At 44.1% G+C, this 12,811-nt stretch overlaps 1 protein-coding gene across 4 annotated transcripts in view; it reads left to right on the top strand.

Moving 5' to 3' along the window:
- CNBD2 (cyclic nucleotide binding domain containing 2) overlaps positions 1-12,811 on the top strand; it is a 68,372-nt gene that overhangs the window by 52,879 nt on the left and 2,682 nt on the right. For all 4 annotated transcript variants that reach the window (XM_088843822.1, XM_088843821.1, XM_055436630.2 and 1 more), the window contains 3 exons: positions 505-682; positions 1,505-1,625; positions 8,834-8,997. In XM_088843822.1, the coding sequence (XP_088699948.1) occupies positions 505-682; positions 1,505-1,625; positions 8,834-8,997 (463 nt within the window). The remainder of the gene's footprint in view (positions 1-504; positions 683-1,504; positions 1,626-8,833; positions 8,998-12,811) is intronic.

The raw sequence follows: 12,811 nt of genomic DNA, 5'->3' as shown, positions 1-12,811 counted from the left end.
TCTCCAGGCAAGAATCCTGGAGTGGGTTGCCATGCCCTCCTCCAGGGGATCTTCCCAGCCCAGGGATTGAACCCAGGTCTCCCATATTGCAGGCGGATTCTTTACCGTCTGAGCCACCAGCGAAGGCCAAGAATACTGGAGTGGGTAGCCTATCCATTCTCCAGGGGATCTTCCCGAATCAGGAATTGAATCGGGGTCTCCTGCATTGCAGGCGGATTCTTTAACTGGAAGCCCTTCAGCCCTTTCCTGGGTGTTAAACTCTGCTTCTCATTTTCTTTCTTCAATCAGGCTAATGACATTCATCTGGATGTAATGGTTACAATGCTCTAGCTCAGGGCCTGGCCCAGAGGGAAAATACTCAGAAACCACAATATTTTTCTTTTCTATTTTTCTTAATTCCCCCGAGCATCAGACTCACCACGCAGAAGACTATGATACACCTCCAGACACCACCAGCCGTATGGAAAGAGTCATTAATGTGTTTTCCTGTGCTTTCTCTAACAGATTTGTCTCCTGTGGAGAGATTTAAGGAATTCCAGATCAGGTCATATCCTGTACAGGATTTCAGTTTTCTGAAGCTTTTTCATCTCCAGAAAGCCCAGGAGCAAGAAGGATCCAGCTTCAGTAGGAAGATTAAAACCTCAGGAAATACTCTCCCAAAGACCTTCAGCTCAAAAATCAAGTAAGCTTTGCCCTTGACAGATTGGAGGGTTCAGAGTCTGGTTGAAAGGGGGTATAACTTACAGGACAGACTGACAGGTATGCTGGGGGGTGAGTAGAGGTAGCAATCACAACTTTCTCCCAAAGGTTGGGGTGTGTGTAGAAGGCTGCCTAGGGAGACTTCCCTGGTGGTCCAGCGGTTAAGACTTTGCCTTCCAATACAGGGGGTATGGGTTTGATCCCTGGTTGGGGAGCCAAGATCCCATATGCCTCATGGCCAGAAAACCAATATGAAATGGAAGCAATATTGTAATGAATTGAAATTCAAAATAAGACTTTAAAAAGAAGGCAGCCAAGAGAGGTCCTGGGTTTGATATTGGGGTCTACTTTCTCTGCCTCCAACTCACAGGGCCTCATCAGGCAGTCAGCTGCTTCCTTTCTCAGGGAGCCCATCTGAAGAAGAAGGGGCTGCATACATTTTTTGGTGGTGACTTTCTGCGTATCACTCGGCCTTTTTGAATCTGAGCTTTTTCATGAAAGTCTACTCATCTAAGGGAGTCAGGAAATAAGTGCTTTAGAATCAGTCCATTTGAGATTTGAACCTGGATTGGGCATATGTTTTATGGATTGGCCAAAAAGTTTGATGAAATCCTCCTCTCCCAAGTCTCCTCCCTGTTTAAACCTCTACAATTCCTGACAGTCTCTCCCAGGGTTTGATTTTCTGTGTTCTCACCACCTGGGAGAAGGGAGGGTTGATCTTAATATGCAGTAGAGCTAGGGCTGATTATCGAGGTCTTCAAGAGCTGTACAAGCAAGTTCTCTTTAACAAGCTGTCAAATTTCAGGTCCAGGTGTTCTCATTCGATCAAATGTCCCATGATCCAAACCAAGTATGGCGATCTCCCCAAGGAGGCTGCGGTGGGGGCCTACATGAAGATCCACACTGTGGAGCAAGGCGAGATCTTGGTGAGCAGAGAGCCTTGTTCACAATTCAGTGTGTAACATGATGGGCTGAGGGTGCTAGATAATGAGAGTAAAGGTTTAAAAACATCCTTTTCTGGATTTGGTGATATTAAGGGGTATTATTGACTTTTTAAGATGTGGTAATGTATTGTGGTTATGTTTTTTTAAAAGGTCCTTATATTTAAGAGATATATATCCAAATATTTATAGAGAAAATAATATGACATCAGGGACTTGTTTTAAAATAATCCAGGAAGAAGGCAAAGGTGTCTCTTCTCACTACTCTTATTCAGTGTTGTTTTGGAAGTCCTAGCCAGTGTATTAAGAAAAGGAAATTAAACAAATACAGATAGGGAAGGAAAAAATATAGCTTTCTTTGTTTGCAGATGACATGATTGTCAATATAGACAATTCAAAAGAATTAAAAAATGAAACAAAATAACAAAAAATGAACAAATAAGACAAATAAACAAATAGAGCAAATAAAACCTTCTTAGCTGATAAATGATTATAGCAAGGTCACAGGGTATAAAGCAACGAACAGTTGTAATTTGAAATAAAAAATGCAGTGCCATTTACAATAGCACCAAAAAAATGAAATACTTAGGTATAAATATAACAAAATATGTTCAGAAACTATATGCAGAAAACTATATAACTATAATGAAAGAATTCAAAGAAGATTTAAATAAATGGAGAAATAGTCTATGTTTGTGGATTGGAAGACTCAGCATCATTAACATGTCAGTTTGTCCCCACTTGATGTATAGATTCAGTGCAATCCTAATCAAAATCCCAGTACGTTATTTTGTGGATATTGACAAACTGATGCTAAAATTTAAATGGAAAGGTAAATAAATATAAACACACTGACAAATCCATACAGTGAATTGTTATTTGGCAATAAAAAGAAATTAGCAAACTATGAAAAGACATGGCAAAGTTAAATGAATATTTCTCTCTCTTTTTTTGGGGGGCAGGGGCTGCAATTTGTGCCTTGAGAGATCTTAGTTCCCCAACCAGGGATTGACCTTGACCCTGGCAGTGAAAGTACCAAATCCTAACCACTGGACCACCAGGGGCTTCCCTTACAATATTTCTAAGGGAAAGAAATCAATATGAAAAGATACACTGCAAGTAGAATGTAGCTGCTGCTCACCACAGCTGGAGAAAGCCCACACATAGGAATTCCATTAGGAATACCCAGCCCAGCCAAAAATAAATAAAATTAATAAATAAAATAAATAAAATCTGTAAGTACAAACTGATGTAAAGCATACATGTGAATAAATTAATAAACGAGGAAAAGACACAAATCTCACATGCAGAAGAATTCCAAATAATTTATGTAGATATGCTGCCCTCACTGCTCCTGAGGCATGGACGGCACATAGTGACTTCCTTCCAAAGAGTGCAGTATAGAAAGGAGGAGAAAAGAATAATTTTACAGAGGAAAAACTACTGAAAGCAAAGTGCTTCCTGAGCCAGGTGATCAAGGCCAACATCAGCAGTAATAAATCATGTTGATAGTATGTCCCTTATTTATGAGATGATAAATGTGGGATGTGATGTGATGACAATGGTGTACTACAGTCCTCTTCCCAGTAACCTATAACCCCCATCTAATGATGAGAAAAAATCAGTCAGAATCTAATAGTGGGGCAACCCAAGACCTACCTGGCTGGAACGCCTCAAAATTGTCCAGATCATCATAATCAAGGTAAGTCCGAGAAACTGCCACATCCAAGAGGAACCTCAAGGGACATGACAATTGAGTGTAATGTCCTCTCCAGGACTGGAGAGGACTGTGGAACAGAAAAAGGAAATCTAAATAACTCATTGACTTCAGTTATTGATGTGTATCCATCGTGGTTCATTAATTGTAACAAAACTATTACACGGTGTGAGATCTTAACCGGGAAACTGGTTAAGATGTACCATCTTCTCAGTTTTTCTGTAAGTCTAAAATGGTTCTAAATATTATCCAGGGATTTCCCTGGTGGTCCAGTGGTTAAAACTCTGTGCTTCCAATGCAGGGGACACAGGTTTGATCCCTGGTCGGGGAACTAAGATCCCACATACTGTGCAGTGCTGTGTTGTGTGTGCTCAGTTGTGTCCAACTCTTTGCCACCTCATGGACTGTAACTTGCCAGGCTCCTCTGACCATGGAATTTCCCAGGCAAGAATACTGGAGTGGGTTGCCATTTCCTACTCCAGGGGATCTTCCTGACCCAGGGATTGAACCCACATCTCCTGCTTTGGCAGGCGGATTCTTTACCACCACACCATCTGGGAAGCTCTAATTACCACATGCTACTCAGCCAGGAAAAAAAAAATCCAATAGTGGAGGGGAATGTGTGGGTGAAACAGGTTTGACCCTGAACTCTGACCGTTGTGGGAGCTAGACGCTAGAAGATAGATGCTGGAGCTGGGAGGCTGGGTGAGCGGCACAGGGAGGGCGTGAGGCCTCCTGGTGAGTAGCCATGTGTCTCAGTCTTCCCGGGGGTGGGGGCCCTGTCTTCTGGTGTGTGGTCAATCATTGTCACCATGAATCCCCAGGGTCCTCTTCATACCCCTTCTCCCCACGTTGTACTGATCTCCTGGAGCTCCTGCTCTGCTGGACTGTGTGCCGTGGGAGGCAGGGAGGCCAGCCCAGCACTGTCTGGAGCCCCAGGCCCTGGCCCAGCCCTCAGTCAGCGCTGAGTGACTATATTGGAGCTTTTCAGCGGCTCTTCCTTTTACTCAATAAAACTCTGCCTCCTACAGCTTTTAACGAGTTCTTCCCAGCACCCGCTGCACCCTACCCACCCCCCAAGAACAAACAGAAATCAGTTTCCTTGCCACATGATGGCCTCTTAGAATTTCAAGAACGCTGTTTTGTTTTTCTGTTCAGCATTTATGGAGCCAGGCAGCATGCCAGTGCCCCGTTAATTATTTTCTTATTCAGGGAAAACATTCCTCCATTCCTGCAGTGTTCATGTGATGTGGTTTCCAGCCCTCTTGCTTCTGCCTCCCTGCAGTTTCAGAGCCTCAGGGCGAGGTGCTCGGGACTGAACACAGGACGCCTGAGGCTGGGCACCTGCCGTGAGCACACCTCGTGCCGGCCCAGTGAAGAGCGGGGATGCCAAGCACCCTGGTTGAATGGAGGCACCAAGGCCAGGAAGGGCATTGCTTACTCTGGTAGAGAGCATGTGGGAAGCTGTGGGAAGTGTAACAAGAGGGACTTTAGACTTGATTCCAAGCTCGTGGAGGACTATTTTCCCATGGACTGGAGGTGGGAGGGGATGGTTTCAGGATGATTCAAGTGCGTTACATTTATTGTGCACTTTATTTCTGTTATTGTTATATCAGCGTCACCTCAAATCTTCAGACATTAGATCCCGGAGGTTGGGGACCCCTGCTCTAGACAATCCTAGAAGGCTCTGGGTGGGAGCTCAGAGCAAGGCCTTCATTCGCCACCCATTGAAAGGCAAAGCCTTAACTACTGTACCACCAGGGAAGTCCTACAGGTATTTCTTGAACATTTATCAAGCTCCAAGCTTGGCCCAAGGTGCCAGTGTGGGCAAGTAAACTGATGTCATTCTTGCCCTCATGGGGCTTATGATCTAGTCTGGGGACAGACAGTAAACAGATAAAGCAGCAAATGTACGGAAAGTTTTAAGTTGCTATTGGGAACAGAACAGAAAGCTGGGTTGAGGGGAGAGGTGGTCTTAAATGGAGTGGTCAGGGAAGGTTGCTCTAAGACAGTGACGTGTAACCTGAGACCTGAATGACAAATGAGCTGTGGACCACCTGGGAGGGAGAGTGTTCCAGAAAGAGAAAGCAGGTTGAGCCTGAGGCGGGAAGGAGCTTGGCATGTGGAGGGAACTGGGAGGGAGGGCAGTGTGGCTGAAACAGGGTAAACAAGGTGGGGACCTCACAAGGGGGAGGCAGCCAAAGCCTCAGTGGCCACAGTGGAGAGTTTTATTTTATCCTGGGAGCTTTGGGAAGCTGTTTGAGGACCTGACTCTGGCTGGAAAGTATAGGGTGGACTGGAGGTGAATAACAGTGCCTGCTGCTGGGCTGCCCTTAGTGAGGTCCTGGGCAGGTTGATGGGTTCAAATCCCACTCCGTCACTTTCTGCCTTGTCACCTTTGGCCAACTAGTTAACATCTTTGTGGCTCAGTTTCCTTGAACTGTAGCAGCTAAAAGCAGGGACTCTGGGACTTCTCTGGTGGTCCAGTGGTTAAGACTCCGTGCTTGCACTGCAGGGGGCACAGGTTTGATCCCTGGTCAGGGAACTAAGATCCCACATGTCCCATGGTACAGCCAAAATAAATAAATAGATAAATAAGTGCATGGACTCTAAAGACAGACCCACCTGAGTTCAAATCCTAGCTTTATTGCTTCCACGCTGTGTGATTTGGACATGTTTCTTAACCTCAGCTCATCCTCTGTAAAATGATGATAATAAAAGAACTCACCTTGTGGGATTCTAGTGAGGGTTCCGTGAGTTAACGCACACCAGAGCTACAGGAGGGCCTGGGATTTAGTGACTGCTCATTAAATGAGTTGGTGCTATCATCACCATCACCACCATCGCTGCCATCACTATCATCGGCATCATCCTTACTGTTCTTATAAGATACGTGACTTTTGACAAGCAAATTTCCTTTGCCCAACCTCATTTTCCACATCTAAGGCTGATAATCCCTATATCCCAGGGTGGTTATGAGGATTAAATTTGTATACATGTTTCTCCCACACAGTCGAAACTGACTAAAGAGCAGCCATTCTGGCTTCTGGGCAAGGCCTGGTGCTGACTGGAAGGGGCTTCATGCCCACTGCAGTGAGCACAGCTGAAGCGTGAGGATTGTCACGTCTCCCAGAGCATCCTTACACACGCCATCTTGTTTAGACCGTCAACAGGTCAAAAGAAAGATGACGCATCTCTCCTCCAGTCTTGCAAGGAGAGACAAGGCCAGGGCTCAGAGCAGACGGTCATTCTTTAAGGTCTAGAACCCAAATCGTGGTGGTAGAGCGGCGAGCGTGAGGAAGGGGAAGGTTCCAAATCCTACTTCACGTCTCCTTCAGTTTGAGAATCCTTCAGAGACACGCGGGGCAGGTGTTCTCACCTCTGTCTCACAGGTGAGCAAACACTGCGCCAGGGAGGTGTAACTTCACCCAGAGTCACACTGAAACTGCTGGGTGGCTTTCTGGGGGCTCTGGGGAACTCTGGTCCTTTGTGTCTCAACACCAAAAATTCAGCGAGAGGTAAAGTGATAGACAAGAAGTGATTTATTAGAATAAGATGTTTGTGAAGCTTACAAGCAGGCAGGCAAGAGGGTGATATGCCCAGAGAACTTAAGTGGGCTACAGTCTTATAATCAAAGGAAAAGTGGGGAGGGGGAAAAGACCACCTTCTTTCTCATTCTTGAATAGTCATCACACGTCCATCAGCAGCTCCTCCTCCAAGGTTGGGCAGGGGGGTTTTCTTATCGCTACATGGTCAAGCCATGTGTCATAGCACAATGGGAAAATTTATTTAGGCCTCAGTACAATGAGGGCCTTTCACTTTGAAATGCCTATGATATGCTGTGTGTTCTCAGTCATGTCTGACTCTTTGTGATCCTATGGACCATAGCCCGCCAGGCTCCTCTGTCCATGGGATTTCCCAGCAAGAATACTGGAATGGGTAGCCATTTCCTTCTCCAGAGGATCTTCCCAACCCAGGGATCGAACCAGCGTCTCTTGTGTCTCCTGCATTGTCAGGTGGATTCTTTACCACTGAGCCACCTGGGAAGCCCAAAATTTTTGGTTGCGTCGCACAGCTTGTGGGCTTTTAGTTCCCCAACCAGAGATCAAAGAGCTTGGAGTCCTAACCACTGAATTTGAATGATCACCTTTCCATAAATTATTGTTTCTATGTGTGCAGAGAGCATGTCCTGGGGTCATTAATTTACTGAGCTCACTAGGCAGGATGTGGGTCTCATGCCACCATTGTTTTATTGTTTTGGGGCTCATTGCATGCTCCTGTCACATGGTTTTGTTGCTTAGCAAACCTGCCTTCTAGCTCGATCATTGACTCACAGGGGTCTTCATACCTTTTCCTTTACTTATGATCCTTTAGTGGGATTAACTATTTAATCACCTACTTTGTCCCTTTACTCTGTCCCTATCAACATGACAAGTAAACACGTGGATCTTCCTTCTGAAGCCTGCATTTTTCCCAGTCCCACTTGGCTTACCTACAGCAGACCTCTTGGTTTATGGCTGATGTCCTTTTAAGCCCAAGACAAGCAAGGGCATTGCAAGCTCTGGACCACTGACTTCTCTCCCCTCCTTGCCAGTCTTTATAGCTGAGAGGCTGTGTGAGCACTGGACTGGGACTTCAGCAGCCAGGACTCTAGTCCCAGCTTTGCCCCTCTCAAAGTGTCTCCTTACAAAGGGGAATATAGTCCCTGTAAAGCCAGCAGATGGGCCTGCTGACCTCCATCTCCCTTCCAGATGTGATGGAGTAGGAATCCACACCAGAGAGCCCAAGGAGCAATGGGAGCTGCACAGTAGCCAGCAGTGGCCCCAGAGCCTGTGAGGGACAGAAAGAACTAAGGCTCCGTGGGGACAAGTGCTATGAACAAAGCCCTGGAGGGAAGAGTCGGGGAGGGAGTGGTGGCTGTAAAAAAGGGAAGATCTAACAGGACGAGCTGTTTGTCATCGTCCTAAGGAAGAGAAAATGGGCTGACCTGGCACAAAGAAGAGTTGAGATTGGACACCAGGGAAAGCTGGTAAAATGCTGCTACCCAGCAAGTGACGTGAGTACAAATCCTTTTTAAAAAAAAATTATTTATTTGGCTGCGTCAGGTCTTAGTTGCGGCGTTTCATTACTTCACAAGGGATGTCCCTTGGCATGTGGGATCTTAGTTCTAAGACGAGGGATCGAACCCGCATCCTCCTCTTTGCAAGGCAGAGTCTTAACCACTGGATACCAGGGAAGTCCCACAAGCGTGATTCTTGCAGAGCCTGCTGCCTGGAGGTAGGACTATGGACAGAGTGCTCAGAGGGTTCTTTGAGGACTTTGATGTCATTGGCAAAGAGAGCCCTGGACTTCTCCCTATCACTTGCTGAATGACCCCAGATGGATTCAAGTCTTGTTTGGGGCCTTGCTTTTCCAATCAGGAAAATTTGCTTGTAGAGTCACTGAGGTTGAACCTTCTGGGATTTCTTTTCTCTAGGGCCTTCACCAGATCCTCCACCCAGAGAGCCAACATGACATGCGGCCCTTGATCCTCGTGAGCCTGGGAGCGGAGGTGATACGGATCAGGAAAGAAAAATTTTGTGAACTGCTTGACAGTAATACAATAGAAAAATTGTCAAAGTTCAGTATCAAGTACCCCAGGTCAGTACTGGAAAAGTGTGTGCATTCCGCCAGAATCAAATGAACAATTTTTTACCTCTTATTTTAGTAAAAGAAAAAAAATGATAATATTTAGTGCTGGCAAGGGTAGAATGAAAGTGGTAATTGCTGATAACCTCTAAATTGGTTCAATCCTTTTGATAATAATTTTAGATAATAATGTTTCAAGGGCCCAAAACTTTCTACCCTTTGAAGCAATGGTCTACCTGTGAACTTATCTCTATATAACTAAATTATAGGGAAGGATACTAAGATGTTTGTAGCTGCCATATTCATAATAGAAAAACAACCACCCCCATCCACACATGTCACACCAAGGGGACAGTTTAGAAAACAGTGATACATTCCCTTAATAGTAACTTTTTTTGAAGAAGCGAAAGTAAAATGAGTGATACAATGCTACATGAAAAGGACAGGGCACAAAGCCGTAAATATACTGTGACTCGGGCCTTTGTAGAACACTGACATGAGAAAAATCTAGAAGGAAAATGAGCAAAAATGATAGTTCTGCGGTATTGCCCAATTTGTAGTGGTCATTCTTTCTGGAAGACAGGACTAAAAGGGACTTTCTGGTTATAGTTCTATATTCCTCTGATGTTTGTTTTTGCAGTGAGCATATGTTTCTTTTTTTTTTTACATTTCTTTTATAATAAGGGAAAAAATGATATACTTTTTAAAGTTGTTGTCAGGGTAGTAACATTCCAAGTGGGTTTTCCCCTTTATTCTCAATGTTTGGTAATGATGATATATTTGTTTTATAATTTAAAAATATTTATCTTAAAAGATTTAATAAAAAGATTTCTATTTATATTTCCCTAGTTTCCAAATTTTCCATAAAAGTGAATGCTTTTATAGTGTGAAAAAAAACCCACTATTTTTTGCATAAAAACTAATTATTGCCTGATCACTGGTCACAGAACTGTTTTGATCTTACACTGTTATTACTAAAGAGTGTTTGAGTGTATACTCCCTAGAATATATTATGTGATATGAGTAACATAATGTTTATTTTTTATCTATTATATCTATATTGTATCTGCTGTGTGTTGTATACCTCCTATACATTATAAATATGCAAATATAGATCATTAAAAGGAATAAGACTAAGAGGGAATTCTCTGGTGGTCCAGTGGTTAGCAGTGCTCTCACTGCTGAGGGCACAGGCTTGATCCCTGGTCAGGAAACTAAGATCCTGCAAGCTGCATGATGTGGCTGCAAATTTAAATAAAAAAAAAAAAGTCAAAGATATAGATGAAGTCCTACTGTTTTATTCACACAGCCCAGTGGATCTCATTCACCTCCCTAGGTGACATCCCCAGCCCCACTTCGGAACCCCAAACCTGGACTCTTGCAGCCATCTTAGCATTGGTCTCCTGCCTTCGTCTTCTTTGTGCTGGGTCATTTCTGCATACTGTGTTTTTGTGCTGTGCTGTGCTTAGTCTCTTAGTCATGTCCAACTCTTTACGACCCCATGAACTGTGGACTTCCAGGCTCCTCTGTCCATGGGGATTCTCTGGGTAAGAATACTGGAGTATTCTTGCCAACCCAGGGATCGAACCCAGGTCTCACGCATTGCAGGCATAGATTCCTTAACATCTGAGCCACCAGGGAAACCCGAGAACACTGGTGTGGGTAGCCTATCCCTTCTCCAGGGGATATTCCCGACCCAGGGGAATCAAACTGAGGCATCCTGCATTACAGGCAGACTGTTTGCCAGCTGAGCTTACCAGGAAGCCTGCACTGTGCTTTTATTAAAACTCAAATCTGGCCATGTTAAACTCCTGTTTGAAACCTTTCAGTGGTACCTCACTGCCTGTAGGATACAGTGCAGATTCAGTGCCATGTAAACAGCCTTTCATAGTCTGACCCTTCAACTCCCTGTAGCACTCCTGCTGTCTCTAACCCACTCTGGCAACCCAGGCAGATTGCGTCCTAGACCATTGCTTTTGCCAATGTAGACCCTTCTGCCTGCGATGCCATCCCTCAGTCCTGCTTCCAGCCTTTTATTTGGATTAACTTCTCATTCTTTAAGATACATCTCCTCCAGAAAGCTGGGCTAGGTACCCCTTTCTGTTCACTCATAGTCCTACAGCTCTCACAGTGGCCACACCACACTGTATTACAGCTGTTTAGAGCTTTGTAGTGTGTTTGTTTTTCTTTAATGTGGACCATTTTTAAACTCCTTATTGAATTTTTTACAATGCGAGACATGTGGGCTCTTTTTCCCTGACCAGGGACTGAACCTGTACCCCTGCATTGGAAGGTGAACTCTTAACCACTGGACTGCTAGGGAAGTCCTTAGAACTGTGTAGTTTTTGCACAGTTCTTTCCCCATCACTTGGTTAATTTCCTCCTGAAGACAGGGTTTGGGCTTTATCCACTTCTCACCTCTAGCACCTGTACAGTACTTGGCACGAGATAGATGCTTGATAAACGTTAGTGAATGAATGAGGCCCACTCACTGTGGAAAACTGGAAAAAGGCTGAACATTTAAGAAGGTGAAGACTGAAAGTGTTTGCATCACTCCAACAATCCCAATTAGCAATTTATGTATTTCCTTTCAGTATTTTTTTTTACTACATGGATATATGCCAAATATGCATTTATCATTCAGTCACACAAACTTTCATAAGAGAAACCATGCAGATATAATTTTGCATCCTCCCGCCTTTTTCTTTTCTTGTGGTGGTGATGTAATCAGACATGGTTTTGTAAGCAATTGTGATGATTCCTGTGGTTGAGAAAGAGGTGAAGGCAAGCAGATCTGTAGAGTTACTTCAACCGTATCTAATAAACACAGGAAAGAATTTGACATGGGATCTGTATGACCTTGGACAAGTCACTTCCCCTCCTCTAGGCATCAGACTCCACTGCAAAACAAAACAATTAGAATAGCACAGTTTCCCCAAATTATGGAACATCTTCTCAGAAGGCTTACAAGATGATTTTAGGTGGTACACAGATTATAAACAGCTACATATTTATTCAAATATGAGTTAGAAAAACAGGGCTAGTTCACTAAACCCTTGATTAGATAATCTTGTTGCTTTTGAACCAAGCCAAAGTATATTTAAGTAAAAGAAATTAAGTGGAATTAAGAAAAGTATTAATAAAAGAACAGGTGATAATGTAGCTGTGATCCAGGTTGGGGGCAGTTTTTACATGTATATGTATGTCTGAGTTCTTTGCTGTTTACCTGAAACCACCACCACATGGTTAATAAGCTATACCCCAACACAAAATAAAAAGTTTTAGAAGAATGAGAAAAATGGGGGCAGTTTTGCAGAAAAAAAAAAGTTGGGAAACACTGATGGTTCCTTGCAGTTCAGCAATGCTCCAATTCTCTGATTCCTGTGGCCTATCAATGTAGAAAATAGCTATTTAGAGCCACCTCCTCAAAAAAGGATTTAAGGGGGAAAGAAAGGATTTAAGGAGGAAAGAAAGGGTTTAAGGAGCTGTAGCCTCTCCCAGAGCGTCTGGTACATGATGGGTGTCGGTTAACGGTTGAATTGGAATTCAGAGAAGGTTTGCGTAGACTTGAGGGTGGCAGATGCTGGGGCCCTCGGCATCCGTTGCACAGTCAGCACTCTGCTGCCGTCTGCAGTGCTGATGGACAGAATTCTGGCTTATTCAGTAACTGTCAAACTCATGGTTTTCTAGACTGCTAAAGCAGGCAGAAAATATATCCATTATCTAGCTCAAATCCCCCATGTTTTAACTGAGGGCTGTGAGGCCCAGGAAAGGGGAACGTGACATGCTGAAGATTGCACAGTCCGTGGATGAGACACCTGTCCCG

Source organism: Moschus berezovskii, chromosome 15, assembly GCF_049115385.1.
Source record: "Moschus berezovskii isolate FMDL1 chromosome 15, NW_MosBer_1.0, whole genome shotgun sequence".
Taxonomy (NCBI): Eukaryota; Metazoa; Chordata; class Mammalia; order Artiodactyla; family Moschidae; genus Moschus; species Moschus berezovskii.
This window is presented reverse-complemented; position numbering and strand designations above follow the sequence as displayed.